Source organism: Manis javanica, chromosome 2 (genome assembly GCF_040802235.1).
Source record: "Manis javanica isolate MJ-LG chromosome 2, MJ_LKY, whole genome shotgun sequence".
Taxonomy (NCBI): Eukaryota; Metazoa; Chordata; class Mammalia; order Pholidota; family Manidae; genus Manis; species Manis javanica.
In genome coordinates this window covers 104210807-104230754 of record NC_133157.1, presented here as the reverse complement: position 1 = coordinate 104230754, position 19948 = coordinate 104210807, and the positions used below count along the sequence as shown (strand labels likewise).

Genomic DNA, 19948 nt, shown 5'->3' with positions numbered 1-19948 from the left:
GGAAGCTCCTGAGCTTCAATCCCCTCCAGACCTGACCTGTGCATCTCTTCATCTGTATCCTTTACCATACCCTTTATTGTATAATAAACTGGAAAATGTTAAGCATTTCTCTGAGCTCTATGAGCTGTTCTAGCAAATGACTGAATCCAAGGAGGGGGTCAGGAACCTGGACAGAAAGAGTGGGTAATATGGGGACCTATTGTGATTGGCATCTGAAGTAGTGAGAGGAGTCTTGGGGGACTGGGCCCTGAACCTGTGGAGTCTGCACTAACTCTAGTTAACATCAAAATTTAATTGTAGGACACCTAGCTGGAATCACAGAGAATTGCTTGTTGTGGGGGGGGGGGGGGAATCTCACACATATGGTGTCAAAGTATTATGTATACAAGAAGCCTGTGTTTTTCCTTTATAGATTGGATTGTCTTTCTCTTCTGTTAATGAAAATTTTACAAGATCATTGTCCTAGAATGAGGCATTCAAAAAGTAGATAGCCAAAAAATACAGAAGGAAAAGCATTGGAGGTGTGTCAGGCAGATAATAAAAACATTCTTTTCTTCTGGGTTTTGTAATATTTATTTTATGCATCCACTTTTTTAAATGTATAACTTGTTAGGACTTTTTTTTCTCATCCTAGTCACCAACGTAAAACAATTCCTATAGTAAAAGTCCATTTATAAAGTTCACCAACAGGCGAAATTAAACCAGGTTGCCTAGGGGCACTTAAATAAATCATAAGCTGTGTTTTATGTATAGTGTGAGACAGGAATCTTTTTTTTTTTATGTCCATCTTTAGGAACACTGAGAAGGCTGTGAATGGAAAAAAATATGTAAGTTGTTTTCGGGGTATCTGATTTCTTGACCCGGCTGGTGACCACATGGATCCTGGTATTATAATCACTTTTAAAACTGTATTATAAAAGTTTTATGTGAATTTCTGTATATGTATTTCACAATATATGATGTTTGTAAAAATCACAGTTAATGGCTTTGTAAAACTGTAACATAGGTATGATGCAGGAAAGGAAGGATTACCTGAGTTTAGAAGCAGAATGGTACTGTTGGAGGATCAATTCTCTAGTTGACAAAGTTGTTTTCCATGAGGTAAAGGTTAAAAATTCTAATGCCACTGTACCTGTATACTGGAACTGATTAATTAAGAAAATGGATAGTGGCAGCCAAGTTTCTCACCGCTGACTGAGAATTTACAGATAAGCGAGGGAAGGCAGCCAAAATGATCCACTTGCTAATAGATCAGAGTTGGACACATCAGTAAGAATTCATACTTAGCTTACTGTAATTAGACAATTACACATAGAAAGATTTATACATGTGTATATGCTTACATGTATTTCTCTGCTCTGTCTGATGAGAAGGCCTAAAAGAACAACTTCAGGGCAAACCTATCACCCAGTTTTTGGTTTCTAATCCCACTCCCCAAGGAAAGAAGTAGAGAAATTCTTAGAGAAATCACTCATTCTGGGACTGGGGTGCTGTGTGCGCCTGCAGCATCCTGCAGTGCCAAAGGTGGGGACTTGTTAGCAACAAGCAAGCAAGCCCACACTGGTGGAGGTGTATCAAGAGCCACCTGGAACAGCTCCCACGGCCAAAGCTGGAACAATCTGAGCAAAAATACTAATACTGCATTATAACCCAAAGTATAAATGAATATCCATGAGTCCACACTGATATAAATATATGATTGGATTAATAAATGGGATAGGGGATACAAAATAATTCAAATAATTAACATAGATACTTCACCCTAAAAGAGGAGGAGTACAACACACTGTGTGGGCTGCATAAAGAGATGGGCTTCCAAAAAGTAAAGTTTGGAAAGGGTGGGAAAAAAGAGTAACTTTGCAGTGGAGAAACCTGGCAATTACTACCTAAGCCAGTTGATCAACATCACCTATCATAAATCAAGTTGACAATATATACCCTTAATATGGTATGATAACAACATCCCCTTTACATCAGACAAATTCCAACAGAGAGGACTTCTACAACATACATGACCATACCTGAAAACTGTCAAGGTCATCATAAACAAGGAAGACTAAGAAGCCTTTACCCACACAGGATGCCTAAGGAGACAATGACAACTAAATAAAACATGAGATCATGGAGCAAATAAGGATCTTAGGGGAAAACCAAGAAAATATGAATAAAGTATAGATTTTAGTTAATAATAATAATATGTATCAATTTGATTCACTAATTGAAATGAATGTACCAGACTAAGGTAAGATGTAAATAATCAGGGAAACAAAGTGTAAGGTATACTGGAACCCTCTGATTATCTTCATAATCTTTCTATAGACCTAAAATTGCTCTAAAAATAAAGTCCAACAAACTTTTTTTTAAAATCAGACCATAATAGCCAAAAAAGAAAAACTACAACATATACAATTCTGGTATACAATAATGGGCATAGTATAAATTCAGGTTGAAAAGATGGACTATTAAGTAAGTGATCCTGGGACTACTGGCAGTTCACTGGGAAATAAATGAGATTAATTTAGATTACTGCCCCACTCCACATACTAATTACAGTTAGACTAAAATTCTAAATGTGTAACAACAATTTTTATTTTAATTATTAGAAACTCAGAGTATTTTCATGATCTTGCAGTAAGTAGGAAAGGTCTTTCTAACCAAAGGGGGAAAAAAAGCATTAATCATACAGAAAAGAGTGATTTGTCCACAAAAACCAGGTTTCAAGTTCTACAAAATAAATTATACTATTTAAGGAAGAAAAAAGGACAAATGGTTAAACAGAAGAAATGGTGTTCAACCTAAAAGGGCTCATAACTAATATATATAAACAAATAAAGAAATTATGCAAAAAAAATAAGATGATGATAATGAAAAGAAAAATGGGAAAGGATATGAAGGACAAATTACAGTGGAATAAATGAACATTAAACATTAAATATGCTCAATGAAAAAGAAATATACTCAGTAGTAAAGTACATTTAACACTTAAGATACCATTATTTTCCCATCAGATTGGTAAAAATTATGAAGACATCTGATAATACTAAAAATTGGAAAAAATAGGAGGAAAAGGATCTTTAATGCACTGTTCATGGATCATTAAGTGGTTTAACCACTCCAGAGGACAATTTGCCAACATCCATTAGAAGTGCACAACTTTTCTCCCACCATATCACAAAAAGAGCAAAACCAGGGCTTTCACAAATGTGATAGGTTCACTAAATCGTGATACTATGGAAAAAACATGCATTAGTTTAAAAGAATGAAGGAGGTAGACATATAAATGTATGTAGAGACAGATTATATATACATAAACATATACACACACACATGGAAATAACTGCACCAAGACACCTTTATTGTCTTTACTACAGAAAGTTAAAGAGGAATCGATAGAGTATGATAGGATCTGTGACTAAAAAGTAAAGAAATAAAAGACATACATTACTGTACATTATTATGTACATACATGTATTAAGTGCTTAATGTACATAAAATTCTTGAAGGAGATTCATCAAATTGAGAAAGAAAATGAGATGGGGAAGAGAAAGGGTGGGTTGTCAGGATTCCTTTCCTTTTTTTATCCATACACCTTAGACAATGAGAATGCTTTTATGCTAATGTTTCTTAGTGAAATAAGTAGAAAGAGGGAGAGAAAGAAGTGGTGCAAGTTTACACTGGAACTATTTCCCCGTATGAGTGCTGTGTATACTGAGGCTGCACACCTGCTCCTTCTTCAGCTATGCTCTGTTCCCTCAGAAACCTGGTAATGAAACAACAGCAAGTGACACTGCTAAGCAATACTGCGTAAAGTAAAATGACCCTGACTGCTAAACTGCATCTGTCTGCAAGAAACTACAGAACCATAAGCATCTCTCAATCTACCATACTTTGGGCTTCACTAACTGCAATGACTCTTAGAATGGGCACATCTCTGCCTGAATCAAACCTTGTTGGAACATACCAGTCAAAAAATATCACAGAGAGAGTGCTACATTTTTAACTCCCTTTTCGTTGAGCTGAACTGTGGGACTCTGACTTGTATTAAAATTGTAAGCTCTCCCTTGGAAAAAAAAAATCACAGAGACAGGTAGGAGTCACATAGGCACTTCAGAGTTGCACCAAGTGAGCCAGCTATGTGTGGAAAAGTCCTCTTTAAATTCTGAATAGCCTATGCTACTTTTCATGATGGACAAGTAAACTGCTCCATAAACCATAAATACTCCACTGTAATCATTCCCTGAGATAAGTGTAAGCAACACTACTTTGCATTCAATTAAATCAAGGTGCTTTTGGTGAATAGCAAGGCATAAAACCTATTTATTACACAACTGAAGTATATTTACGGTTCAAATAAATTTTATCTATAATTTCCCAAATCACTATGGAAAGTTAAATCACTCATTTTATATAGTAAAACACAATGTGGGACTACATAAATACTAAAAAGAAGGAAAAAATTTTTCCAAAGGAGCTCGCTTCCAAGTGAATGTCTGAGAAAAAAGACTTTTATGTAACTTAAAAATCAAAATCACTTCCTAAAAAAAACCTAATCCTCAGTGTAAATCACAGCAGAAAAAATCACTCTGGATGGATAAAAATGAGACAAAAATTACCAAAATATAAATATGGATATGCTTGAAATAGCAAAGAATGGTATTTGCAAATAGTGTGGGCTAAAATGCCAATGTAACATAACAAAATCAAGTTTGTGATTCAGCTTTTTGTAAATTATGGTGCCAGGAACCACCCAGTCTGAGACAACTATCTCAGCTAGTTATAGAATGGTATTAGGAGAACCAAATCAGGTATGTTCAGTACAACTCAAGAACACTAACACTCTCTGCCACCACTTCTTTGGAAGGGTCTTAAAATTGCAAGCAAAGCATAACTCTCCCATCCCATTCTCATTCTGCTTTAATAGGAGCCTATCTTTTTTAAAAAAGTTCTGATTCTAGGGAATCAGACCTGAAAGGGGCTTCAAGCTCCCTCACCCCACTTCCTGAAACTGGTTAGAAATAAGGGATTCTACACATACATACATGCATGAGTTTTTTCCCTTTCTTGGAAATCTTTATTCTATGCATCACTAAGTCTTATAACTGCTAATAGGGTGAAAAATGTTTGTTTTAACTGAATCCCTTAATGACATATATATCAACTTCCAAATAGTTCTTGCCTCTGGTGATAGGAAGAAAGAAAATGCAATAAAGGAGTAGGGACAATGTTTTATTTCTTAAAGGAAAAAAAGGAGAGGTCTGAAGCTTGTATGACATTGAGTTTCTATGTGTTATTAAATCTCAACAAAGGGTAATTAGTATCACAACATTTGTCATAACTTCTCTTAATTTTTAAAAGTAGAATGAAACTGGACCACTTTCTTACACCATACAAAAAAACTAACTTGAAATGAATTAAAGATCTAAATGTAAGACCTGACACCATGGAACTCCTAAAGAAAACATAGGTAGCTCATGGATAGATATTAGCAATTTTTTTCTGGAAACATCTCCCCAGGCAAAGGACACAAAAGCAGAAATAAACATGTGGGACTACATCAAACTAAAAAGTTTCTGCCAGTGAAGGACACCATCATCAAAAGGAAGATAATCTACTGAATGGAAGAATATATTTGAAAATGATATATCTGATAAGGGGTAAACATCCAAAATAAATAAAGAACTCATACAACTCAATACCAAAAAAAAATAATAATAACCCAATTAAAAAACAGGCAGAGGACCTGAATAGACATTTTTCCAAAGAAGACATACAGATGGCCAACAGGTACATGAAATGATGCTCAACATCACTAATCGGGGAAATGCAACTCAAAACCACAATGAGATATTACCTCACACTTCTCAGAATGGCTAGTATCAAAAAGACAAACAACAAGTGTTAGCGAGGATGTGGAGAAAAGGGAAGCCTCTCACACTGTTGGTGGGAATGTAAAGTTGCTATGAAAAGCAGTATGGAAGTTCCCAAAAAAATTAAAAATCGAAATACCATGTGATCTGGCAATTCCACTTCTGGGTATTACCCAAGGAAAATAAAAACAATTCAAAAAGATATATATACCCCTGTGTTTATGGCAGTATTATTGTAAACAGCCAAGATGTGGAAACAACCTAAGTGACCCCTAATACATGAATGGATAAAAAAGACCTGGCATATATATATATACAACAGAATATTACTCAGCCATAAAAAAGAATGAAATCTTGCTATTCCCAACATGGATGAATCTAGAGGGTATTATGCTAAGTGAAATAAGTCAGACAAGGACAAATACCATATATTTTCACTCATACATGGAATCTAAAAAAAAACAACGAACACACAAAAAACAGAAAGACTGAAATACAGACAACAAAACTGTGGTTGCCATGGGGAAAAGAGGGATGGGTGAAATAGGAAAGAGGATAAAGAGGCACAAACTTCCAATTATAAAATAAGTAAATCAAGGGGATGAAAGTACAGCTTAGGAAATAGAGTCAATAATATTGTAGTAACTTTGCATGGTGATAGCTGTTAACTACACTTATCATGGTGAGCATATAGCAATGTATATAACTGCCAAGTCACTATGTCATACATCTGCAACTAATATAATATTGTATGTGAATTATATTTCAATTAAAAAAAAACAAATAAAAGTATGTTTTTGTGTTTGTGAAATAAAGCTTAACTTTTTCTTTTTTTTTTTATTAAGGTATCATTGACATATATACTCTTATGAAGGTTTCACATGAAAAACATTGTGGTTACTACATTCACTCATATTATCAAGTGCCCCCCATACCCCATTGCAGTCATGATGCCAGAGCCACTACTTGTCTTCTCTGTACTGTACTGCCTTCCCCATGACCCCCCCAATACCATGTGTGCTAATCATAATACCCCTGAAAGCTTAACTTTTTAAAAAAGAAATTTAAATGCACAGCATTATTCCAAACATCAGGACAGTATGAGCATCAGCACAAGTCATCACTTTGGACAAAGCAGTGGTTGGTCCTGAATACTTAAGACAGAAGGACACATCTAAGCTGATTTTATCCCCCTCCTGTTGGTCACAGAGAAACAAGCATGACTCTGTTTGCACTTGCTTATGAGTGCAATGCTGCTCCTCACTGTGTGAACAAGAACATTTCAGTAGCAACGGAGGGAAATTGCCCCTCCTGAGTTCACGTACCTGTGTCACTACCAGAGCCTGCTGACAAAGCTGGCATGGCGCCGGCTACAGGCTGGGCTGTGCACGCCAAGCACTCTCAGCCCAGAAAGCCGCAGGGAAGTCCAGCTCGATGGCCTGCAGCCACACTGTCTGCCAAGATTTATACACCAGCAGGACGATTCTACAAAGAAAAGGAACACTTTTTAAGATTACTAAATTGCACCATCCTGCAACCAATTAAAAAGTCTTATTCCAGTACAGTACCAGAGAGATTACAATTCTTCAGGACTTTTTCTACATGCTACAAGCAGATATCAAGTGTGAAAGTTTATTTTGAGGTGAGATTTCTAATTTAAAATGTCAAAGTTCTAGCCAGAGACGGGTAAGATTCCTCAAGGGAGGAATAACCTAAGACAGGCACAGTCGCAGGGGGGCCATCAGGTGAGAAATTGGGGATCAACAGAGGTGAGGCTTAGAACCTCACCCCCCCCTGTTTTGAGAGAAATCTTCTACATCCATGGATGTTTTGTTGCCCTTGTCTAGCTTGGATTAATACTTAGTCTATAGGCACACACCTGATCATCTACATTTGCCCTCTTACACCACTAAAATATGTTTTCTACCTTTATCTCGCATCTACCGACCACTTCAGCATTTTATTAAAAAATAAAAATAATAATAATAATAAATGTATTTTGATAAAATAGAAGTAAACCCTCCATGCACATTCGAACCTAATACTGAAATCTGGACATGACATGTCATTGGTGAAGAGGAAGAAAAGTAACGTGTTTTACTACACATTTGCAAATCCTTAAATATGTACAAACTGACTTTATAAAGAAAACACGTCTGGGGATAATGGCTAATGAGTGGAGATTTCAAGGAGTAAGCTGTATTATTACCTACATAAATGAAATATAAATTTTAGAATCTCACTGAAAAAAGATATGGACAGCATAGCTTAGAGAAGACAAGTAGTGACTGTGGCAACTTACTATGTTTTGGGGCAGTGACTGCAATGGGGTATGGGGGGGGACTCAATAATATGGGTGATTGTAGTAACCACATTACTTTTCTTGTGAAACCTTCATAAGAGTGTATCGATGATACCTTAGTAAAAAAATATAAATTAAAAAAAAATGTCAAAGTTCTTCATGTATGTACCAAGGCTTCCTTAAAGATTTTTAGTTGCTTCAAGGATAGCTGAATGTATACATGGAGAACTTCATGAAGTTTTTGTAAGCCAATGCCATTCTAAAATTCTTTCCCTCTGTTACAATTGTAAGCTATATTTCAAATGTAGAATAGAAACTAAATTGTAAACAATTTACAATTAATTCTAATTTTTTAAATAGTTCATCTATGACAACTGAAAAGTTCTCTAACAAAACTGCACATAACTTTGAAAGAATACTAAAATTAAAGCAAGATGTTATGTATTTAGATCATACAAGTGTTAATAATCTAAACTAAACCTGACGATCCAAGCTAATATTCTTTTAGTAAATTCTTTTAGTATTTACTAAAAGTAAATTCTTTTAGTAAAAACTAAGCTCTGATGTATCTTGGAAAATATCAGTTTTTTTTCCATTAACTATTTTAACTAATGTTTATGCCAAAATAAGCAGTCAAACTGTATAGTAGCCAAGAGCAAGGAATCTAGAGTGTGGTGGCCTAATCTCTATTCCTGCTAGCTCTGTGATTTTGGACAAATTATTTAATCTTATTATGCTTCATTTTCTTATTTGCAAATGGATATCACAGCAATTTAGAATTGTTTCATAATTAAGTACACTTAGATACATAACACTGTCTGCACATGGCAAGCAAACAATAAATGCTGGCCATTGTGACTGGAGTTGTTTAATTCAGGTAATGAGATTATAAAGTGAAAACATAAAAGAAAGTAGCAAGATTAAAATTTACATTGACCTGACACCCTGAAGGAGGCCATGTGGTTCAAATTTGGACTACTGCTGCCTAATAACGGAAAATACACTGCATCTACATTTTTTAGAAATCAGAAGAACCACGCAGTGTTTGAGCTCATTTTCAATGCATTTTACCTTCGTCTCCTCTATAAAGCAAAATCAGGAATTTAAAAGCATATTTTAACATATATTAGTAAGATATTGTAAACACCGAAAAAACTGGCTCACCGCAATTCCTTAAAGCCTTTAAATTGCTGATTCATATAACAGAATAAGGAAAACTGAGCCTGCTAAGCTTCACTTGAAAAAGTCCAAACTGTAAAATTCTATTAAAGCCTTCTAAATTAGCTTTTTAATGATCAAAGTGAACGTTAGTGTGAAAAAATTCACCACTAAATAGACTAGCTTGAACCAGATAAACCGGTGCAGTTTTGGATTTTGTTTTACATTATGACAAATGTTGACAAAGTTAAAATATGCATGTAAATCCATACAGAGGAGTGTTAATTAAAAATATCAGGGCAGTAACTTTAAATACCAAATGAAAATACAAATCACTAAGCTAAAAATAAAACTTGAGAGGCAAAGAAAGTTTCATTAACGCCCACCTCTGAAGCTGTTTTCCCCAATTATTTCACAAGGCAGCTGTACTTTGCTTTGTAAATTTTCTAACAATCAGGATTAAGATTCAACTACACAAAAGTGTTTCTTACATCTAACACAAAGAAAGTCACAAACAGACCATACACAATTTAAAGAAGGCATTCAATTAGTTTTGCTGAGGAAAGAGGAGGAAACAGAATTTATAAAGTGTGTGCACACACATTTCTATCATTAGGGCAATATATATGTATGCATGTGGGTAGGTAGTTATCATGTGTGTGTGTTCCCTATGTAATTTAAGCTCTTTATGCCATGAGAAAAGTCATAATTTGAATGGTACAGATTGCCTAACTACAGAAATGCACATACTATACACAACCTATACCAAACTACCTCTCTCTTCTACCTTAAAGAACATTGTTTCACTTTTATAAACCACATGTGCCTTATACTAAGTGGCCTATGTTTGTACCAAACATTCTATTAAGACATCTTACATTCCACATCAAAACATCCTAACTTGATACTGATGTTGTACATATATACCATATATGAAAGGCTTTGGTATTTCTCATTTATTTCATAATGAGCACTCAAGCTTAATTTTTTCCAAAGTCATTTAAGAAATATTCTACAAAGTATTTATCTTCTCAGAACATATATATTAATAAAAATAAATGGTCTGATAAAATCCCAACCAGTAAAACACTTAATATTTTGTGGAATAAAGCGGAGCTGCTGGGTTTTACTTTCAAACTGAGCTCAATTTCTGTAGTAATCATGTTATTTTCCTTGGCTAAATGTATTGAAAATGCTTCAGAATTCGTCAGAACCCAGTCATAATTACTACTGACTATTCTATGGAAATCGATTTACTATAACACAAAAATACCAGCTGTTACAGTATGTCCTGAGAGGGATTACCAAATATTCCTAAATTGAAGTTCAATCCATCTTTCCATAAGAGAGAGACTTGAACGCCAGGAACATAACAGCAGTATCAAGTGCCCCTGAAGAATTTGCAATGCCCAACAGAACTATTACAACCTTCCTTTAAAAAGGCTTATTTTTGAAATTTCATTATTTCAGTTGTACCTTGCTTCTATATATCACACAGTATCAGGTTCTCCTGGCATCAATCATGTGTAAACAGTGAAATACGTGAAGGTCTGCAAGTTCAGGATGTTCGATTTCTATTGGCCCTGAGTAATCCTTAGGGCTCCCGGAGCACTCATGACATCTAATGGTCAACCACAGAAGTGCAAGTGTATGTGGCAGAAAGTTTCAGTTTTCAGGAAAGCAAAATTATCTTAATTGCACCCACTGAAATAGTCATCTGCAAAATTTTTAGTATGTGCACGCGCATATGTGCACATGCTCCTCCTGTGTCCCCTCTATTCTGAATACTTCACTACACCACCACTTCACTTATGACACCAGTTGTGCTTTTCCACACATCCAGCACATTTTCCAACACCAGCTGGGTGTCCTACAATTACACCATCTACCCAGAGATAGCGTCAGATCCCACAGGTTAAGGGCTCAGTCCCACAAGACTGCCTTCCCCACTTAAGATGTCAATCCCAAGTCCAGGTTGTCACTGTGCTTCTGATGAATTAACTATAATCAGGGTTCCTCTGGCCTCCTCCTCGGGTTTAATTTGCTAGACCTGCTCAAATAACTCAGTAAAACATTTACTCACTAGATTACCAATTCATTATAAAAGGACACAACTCAGGAACAGCAGATGTAAGAGACAGAAAAGGCAAGGTAGGTGGAAATGGGCTAGGAGCTTCCCAGCCCTTTCCAGGTGGCCAACATTCCCCAAACTTCCACACATTCACCAAACCCAGAAGCTCCGTGATCCCTACCCTTTTGTGGTGTTTTGGAGACTTCATTACATACACATGCTGGATTAAATCATTGGCCATTGGTGACTGAGTCCATCTCCAGCCCATCTTCCCTCTCCAGAGGTAAGGGAATGTAATCCAGGGTCGGGGCTTAAAGTTCCAACACTAATCAACATGAGTCCCCAGGCAACTAGCCCCTCATCCTTAGGGTGCTTTCCAAATATCACTTCATTAACATAAACTCAGGTGTGGTTTTAAAAGGGGCTTGCTAGGAATATCAGGACAGCTTTACCATTTTTAATCACCTAGGAAATCCCAAGGGTTTTAGGAGCTTACTCAAAACGGGAGTAAGACCAAATATACATTTGTCTTTATAAATCACAGTATCCACACACCCACAAAGTTAATGCAGATGAGCAAGAAATCAAGCACTGGACCTAATTCCCAAACACATTTCCTCTCAATTTGGGGGTGTATTCAAGAATACAAAAACTTTTAATGAACTGTCATTATAAATATTTAATAATCCTATCATTTCAGGAGACCATAATTGTACCCTTTCCAGTAGATTACTTCATGTTACAAATACTCCAAGTTACACTTTCAACATCTAATAGAGCAATAAAATAACATCAGGAGTAAAATTTGTTTACGAATTTAAATCAAAGATTTTTTTTAAAAGCTCAATCTGACTCATTAGTTGTATTAGCCAATGCAAGCAGCAAACGGTATCTGTTAACATTCAAAACTTCATAAATTATAACTATAAGAAAATAAAGGAGGCAACATAGAGCTAGGTGGCAAGAATCTGCTCCTATGAAATGGTATTTATCCCATTTATACCAGCAGTTCTCCAGTGTAGTCTGCAAAACCCCATGGTCTTCAAGGCTCTCTCAGAGGGATTCAGGAGGTCAAATTATTTTCATAAAAAAATACCAAGATGGTTATTTGCCTTTTGCACTGTGTCAAAATTTGCACTGATGGTGGAAGGCAATGTGGGTAAAGCCACTGGTACCGATGTGGGTAAAGCCACAAGGTGACAATGTAGGTAAAGTCACCTTGTGTTTTTCACTGCCAAGCAAAAAAGAGGAATAGAAAGAGGAGGGAGCAGGGGGATGGGGAGAGGCACAGCGAGAGGGTAAGAAAGAGAAAAAAACACACACTTTAGAATATCCTTAATGAAGTAGGAGAAATTAATAATTAGCTGACTCTTGAGTATCCATCTTCTTAATACTTTGTGTGATGAAGTAGGAAGTACACAGGACATGCTGCTGTAAATGAAGCTATAGCTGTCTAAAAGAAAAGCACTGCAGCAAAGGTTTCTGTCAACTGAACTAGTCATTTTCCATGAACACCATTTTTACTTGAAAGAACTGAAAGATAAATTATTTAAGCTATTCAGATTAATCTGAATATTAGGCATTTTCTTGAAAATGAATGAAGTGAGTCTGCGACTTTAAGGAAAACTGACAGTGTGTGTTGTTAATGATGTAACACAAGCTTTAAAGCAGAAAAGAATTTTTATAAAACTTGCATCCACTAGAGATTGTCCTGGCTTTACAGGTTACCATGTTAACTGAGAAATGCAGACATATGGGAACCCTGTCCCCACTCTACATAGTTCTACTGGTTACCCAGCACCCAGAGGATCTTATGAGATCAGTGGTGATATTTATGAATATGATTTTTTTATAATGTGTAAACACTTGGATAGTGAAATTGCTATTTTCCAAATTATCAATGCATGATATTACACACTGAGTGCAACACAGACCGATCTTAAAGCTCTAATTTGATACGTCTATTGATTCCACACTGCAACTCTCCTTTTAAGAACCAACCACACAAGTTTGGGTGTCCACCCACAATTCACGTAATAGGCTATTAAAATACCCCTTTCCAACTGCAGATCTGCGTGAGATTCAATTTTCTTCATATCCTCCAACCAAAACATACAGCAACAAACTGAAAGTACAGCTGACCCTGGAACAACATGGGTTTGAACTGCAATGGGTCCACTTATGCATAGAGTTTTTCAATGAAAATATAGGAAAAATTTTTGGAGATTTACAACACTTTGAAAAAACATTCTTTCCTCTATTTACTTTAAAACCGTAATATATAATACCTATAACATACAGAATCTGTGTTTCAGTAAGGCTTCCAATCAACAGTAGACTAAGTTTTAGTAACAGATATATGCAGATTTTCAACTGTGAGGGGGGATTGCTACCCCTAACCTCTGCACTGGTCAGGGTCAACTGTATACTCAGATGTGGGATTATGACTGTCTCCTGTTAATCCAGGCAGTAGAGAAATTCCAAACTCACTGATGTTTTGTTTGGGGAAAAAAGTCATTTCTCACAAAAATGATATTTATGTTAACATATAACACATTTAATACTGTTATTTTTAGATAAAGTGAAACTTTTCTTTAATTTCTCAATTTCCAATATGCTAAATAGCAATATGTAATCCACATAAACAGAACTCTTGACATCATCAATAATTTTGAAGAGTGTAAACAGGGACAGAGACCCCAAAAACTGAAAACTGCTGCCCTCTGCCAGCGGTAACCAAACATACTCTGCAAAAGGCAGATGGTAAATGTATTAGGCTTTGCAGTCTATATATGGTCTCTGACTCAACACAGACAAAACAAATGGGTATGAATTTGTTCCCATATTTTATGTCCAGAAACAGGCGGAGTAACAAGTTTGCTGAACACTATTCCACACTATTACACCCTATGTGCTAGGGACTTAAGGGTCTAAAAATAGCATGCTTTCCTCTAACATTTTTATTGGTCATTATTTAAATATTCAAAGAGTAAGTTTTAAAACACCATTTCAATTTCTTTATGAGATATGTATAACAGATGCAGAATTTTAAACTATGCAATTCCTAACCATAAACAAAATCACATTTCGATTTTGTCTACGAGAGTCCTAGCATCTATCACTACATACAGAAAACCGAAAAACACACTTAGAGCAAGCAACATGTTTGCTATACATTAAGAAAATATGCTTTATACAACCAAAAACAAAAAATTATAGATTTCATGAAAAAGGGGGAAATTATGAAAGATTAAAACAGTCCATATTTTACAAACTCAACAGGATTCAATTATTATATAACACAAAACTCACATATCTCCTACCCACAAGTACAAGAGAATACCAGAGAACAGTTAAGAAAAATCTCACTGAAAGAACCCTACAGGACTTGACGGAGGACTCGACAGAAATGCTGCTTGTTAAGACACCTAGACTTAAGGCCACTAGCATGTCTCCAAGGAGCCCTGGGCCACTCGCCCACAAGGGGCACTAACCACCTGGCAGGTCATGGCTTCCCTGGGTCTGCGCTCTCATGGGCGAGCACACACTGCCACCCTTACTCACTCGCCCCTTGCTTGGAAGCACAGGTGTAATAAATGACTGACACTCACAGCATGACCTCATCCTGGACTACCCAAACCAGCTACAAGAGTTAATGCACCAAGACTCAGGGTTTTTCTCGGACTGTCTGCAAGCAAAACCACTAGCATGTCTAGCTGTGCACACCACCACACCCCTCCCCCCACCTTCCCACTGTGGAACCCTTCTCTGCTGATGACCTTTTTTATTACGACTTTTTTTCCTACCACCCACTACTAAAAAATCTAGGACACTCTTCAGTATTATACTATTAACCATCAATGAGACACGTTTTGGGCTGGATTTTAGATCTTTCCTCTGATTTTGGGGGCAGGGGAAAATGATATTCTTCATGATACTTTTTGACTAATTCTCAATTCCAGATCCATCCCAGCATTCCACTAGCATTCCCTTAAGTCCACTCTATAGGAAAAACCAATTTTGTAATCATTTTTGATAATTAAGATACGTAAGTGTAATTTTGCATTTCTGCTGGGCTCATGCCCCCCAACTAGATTTCCTTAAGGAAGGAACTTGTATCACCATATGTTCCTGAAACCTACATGAAGGCTACTTGGAAGTACTTCTATATGTGACCAATTCCAGTCTTCTAAGAGCTGTCTTTCCCTTCAAGGTCAGAGAAACCTCATTAACGTGCTTATGGGGAAACAGCCTGATGAAGTAAGCACAGCTTTTGAAATGAGGCAGACCAGTTTTGACATAGTGGCTCCAAGATCTTGGCCAGGATAGTTACTGAAATGAGATTAAATGCAATGACATGAGTAACGCACGTAAACTACAGCAGCCAGTCAACAGATGGCAGCTTTTATTCACAATTTTCAATCCTATTTTTATCATTCTCTAACCTAACAAACTTTTCCACTAATCTCATTTCCTGTAACATTTTCAGAGGTCCTATAGTAGACCTCTTGGTAGGGCCTTGGTAGGAGACAGACCAGTCTCCTGATTCCACCACTTACTACATGTACAACTTAACAAGGTATGAAACCTCAGGAAACCAAATAAAATTAAAATATATATAAATGTTAACAGATAACACTGAATGCACACAATGTTCCAGATATTAAAAACATGCATTGTTTCATGTAATCTCACAATAATCCTACAGTGTAAAGACTATTATCATCATATGACAGATGAATTTTAAGCAACCTGCCCTTAGACACTGCTTGAAGGAGTCTAATGTCAGCATGCATGAATCTAATGTCCATACTACACAATGCTGCCCCTTAATTCTGTAATGCAACCTATTGCATTCAGTTTTCTTAGCTATCAAATGGGAATAATATCTACGACTCATTTGCTTCTTGTGATGACTTAATGATACAGCATATCTAAAGCACTGGGAAGACACCAGATGCTCAAATATTAGCTTCCTCTTCCCACAGCCTTTCCCTTAATACCCTTGTTTTATTTTATCCTGTTTGCTTACAAATCAGAAAACTGCCCATTTCATACCTACATCCACTTGGCTTGCTCTTCAGTCACCTGATACTGTGCTTTCTCTGATGGATGCAAACCTCACATTGGTTCAGAAAACAATATTCTTAGCCTTCAATCCATTGATTTTGAACACTTAGGACTAGACCACATGTACAAATTCCATACACTTTACAAAAACCAGAAATATTTCCAAAACCTACGGTCACGTCTTGCAAGGTGGCCAAAGATATCACTCCTCTATGCTCTACACAGTTAGAGTAAATAATAGTCTATGACAGAAGCTCAAGAACATAATTTAGACTCCACTGAATCTTATTAACGAAATGTCACTATAGCATTAACTACAATTTACAGATAATTTCAAAATTTCAAGAAAAGTGTAAAAATTAATTAGGCAAATTAGGCAACAAAGCAAGCCTTATAAAAATTATGCTTCACTTCCCACTCACACTTGTGAGAATGCATACAGAATTTGTGTTTCTTAAAGAGGTACACTTAACATTAAATTGTAATAGACTTATTAAAAATACAGCACTTTAGTAATAAATCCTCCAGTAGTAACAAATTTGTGATTATCTGTACAGGCATGGTAAAACACCATGTAAAATATCCCAACAATGACCGGAGTTAAAAGCTGAATATATGGTGGGCCAGAGGGAGGGGAGGGAGGTGAGTAACAGCAGCAAGTTGGTGGAAAAGAAAGCCCAGGTCGTCGTTCCTGCAGGAGAAAAGGCCTCTGTAACAACTCCAAAAACCAGGTGATTGATGATCACCCAGGTACACAAAAGCCATGAAGAGCCACACTGAACCGGACAGGTGTTCACCACATCTTCTCTACCATGATTGCCTTTTCCCCCACACAGTGAAACACTACAAAGAGGAAAACAACCAACACCCAGTTCTTCCTAAGGAAGTAAAGGAAGTGAGGAACATGTGTTCAACGATTTGGCATTCCAGGGGGCTGCCCAAGGGAATGGTTTTTGTCTTGCCTGACTCAGAGTGCTAACAAAAAGAAAGGTGGCATAATTTTGATGCCAGGTTGGAGGCTGCTAAGAATTGAGTCAAGTACTAGGGAACATTATTAGATTATCAGTGACAGAGACAGATAACAAGGGGAGGAAGAGATTACAGAACCTGGTAAAGAAAACAGAGGCAATCCAAAAAAGATGGCAGCATGAGAAATGAGACAGAGACCTCCTCCTAAAACCGCATATAATATGAAAATATAATTAATACAACTAATCCTGAAAGAGCAACAAGAAAGAAGGCTGCGCCAGACTACACACACCTGAAGAAAACAACAGACCTCATGGAACAGGGTAACATACCAAATGAAGACACAGAGGGACCCAAGCCCTTGCCTCACACCAGCTCACTGGAGGGAGGAAAGGAAACAGAGCAGAGAGGGAGTGAAGACCTGGGACTGTTGAACACCTAGCTCTGGAGACCTACTCTGGGAACCCAAACCTACACTGCATGGTGCTCTGGTGATTCCGGGGATTGGAAAGCTAAGACAGGCAGAATACCTGGAGAGACTGAGATTCCAGCCGCATGTGGAAAGCAGGGATCCATATCTGGCTGCTCTGGGACAAAAGAAAGACAGGCAGTCTGAGAGACTTCCTAACAGCAAGAGGGCTGCTAAAGGGACAAGGACTGCACAGAGCTTACTGCTCAGGAGAAAGGACAGGTAGACAAAATTGTCAGAGAGCACTCTGTACAGCAGCTTGGGAACTTTCACGTTCTTCAAGCACTCCAGCTCCCTGGCTGGCTGCACAGCTCCAAGGACCCCCTGCATGAGATGCAACCTGCTACACCTTCCTCCCCGGAGAGCCTGCACCTGACTCAAACCGGCAAACTCTTCCGGCATCAGGCAGGCCACAGGGAATCCCTACCTTCAGCAGCTACAAAGGCAAAGCCTAGAGGCTTATACCTGTGTGCTCACCCCACTGGTTCAGGCAGTGTGGACAGGCATAGCCAGGTAGCAAGAAACAGCTCTTTCCTCACCCCAGGCACAAACACCACTCCCCTGAGACCCCCAACATTGCTCCAGGGGCTGAGCAGCTCCAGAGAGTAGAGCTTCTAGGCACTAGAGGGCACCACATACAAACATGTAATGTAAAAGGAACCTGGTTCAAAGCCAAATCCTACATATACCAGGAAAGGAGTCAAATGAAACCGACCTCAAGAATCTTCTGAAAGAGATTTCAAAATAAACATCATAAACATGCTCATGAAGATACAGGAAAATATTCAAGAACTCAGCAATGAATTCTGGCTGGAGATCTAATCATTACAGAACACAGTATCAGAAATGAAACATACAAAGGAAGGTTTTAAAAGCAGATTAGATACGGTGGAGGAGACGATTAACAAAATAGAAATTAGAGAAGAGGAATACAAAAAAGCTGAGGAACAGAGAGAAAAAATGATCCTAGGGATGAAAGAATATAGAGAGAACTGTGTGACTAATACAAACAGAACAATATTTGTATTATAGGGGTAACAGAAGAACAGAGAGAAAAAAGGACAGAAACTGTCTTTGAGAAAGTTCTGAAAAATTCCCCAATCTGGGGAAAGAGAGAGTCAATCAGGCCATGGAGGTGCAGAGATTTCCCAACACAAGGGAACAAAGGTGGACAAGACCAAGACATACAATAATTAAAATAGCAAAGATCAAAGATAAGAACAGACTACTAAAAGCAGCCAGAGAGAGAAATAAGATCACATACAAAGGAAAGCCCATCAGGCTAACATCAGACTTCTCAGCAGAAACCTTACAGGCCAGAAGGGGGTGGCATGACATATTTAATGCAATGAAGCAGAAGGGCCTCGAACCAAGAATACTATATCCGGCAAGGTTATCATTTAAATTTGAAGGTGGGATTAAACAATTTCCAGAAGAGCAAAAGCAGAGAGAACTTACCTCCCAAAAACCACCTCTACAGTGCATTTTGGAGGGACTCCTATAGATGGAAGTATTCCTAAGGCTAAATAAATGTTACCAGGGTTAATGGAACCACAGTAAAGAAAGCAGAACAATTCATTACTAAGCAAATGCAAAATTAAATTAACTTCCCCCAAAGTCAGTCAAGGGATAGACAAAGAGTACAGAATATGATACCTAATATATAAAGAATAGAGAAAGAAGGAAAAGGAGGAGAAAAAAAGAACCTTTAGATTGTGTTTATAATAGCATACAAATTGAATTAAGTTAGACTCTTAGATAGTAAGGAAATTAACCTTGTACCTTTGGTAACCATGAATCTAAAGCCTGCAATGGCAATAAGTATATACCTATCGATACTCTCCCTAAATGTAAATGCTCTGAATACAGCAATCAAAAGACACAGTCAATGAATGGATGAAAAAACAAGACCCATCTATATGCTGCCTACAAGAGACTCACTTTAAACCCAAAGGAATACACAGACAAAAAGTAAAGGGGTGGAAAAAGATACTTCATGCAACTAATAGGGAGAAAATAGCAAAAGCTGCAGTACTTCTATC

General features: G+C 37.2%; 1 protein-coding gene across 8 annotated transcripts in view; it reads right to left on the bottom strand.

Annotated features, from left to right (window-relative positions):
* Nucleotides 1-19948, bottom strand: part of MPP7 (MAGUK p55 scaffold protein 7) — a 258386-nt gene that overhangs the window by 172206 nt on the left and 66232 nt on the right. For 5 of the 8 annotated variants that reach the window (XM_073229018.1, XM_073229021.1, XM_073229024.1 and 2 more), the window contains one exon: nt 7193-7352. The exons of the other annotated variants lie outside the window; for them this stretch is intronic. In XM_073229018.1, coding sequence (XP_073085119.1) covers nt 7193-7229 — 37 coding nt within the window. In that variant the 5' untranslated portion in view covers nt 7230-7352. The remainder of the gene's footprint in view (nt 1-7192; nt 7353-19948) is intronic. 8 annotated transcript variants of the gene reach the window in all.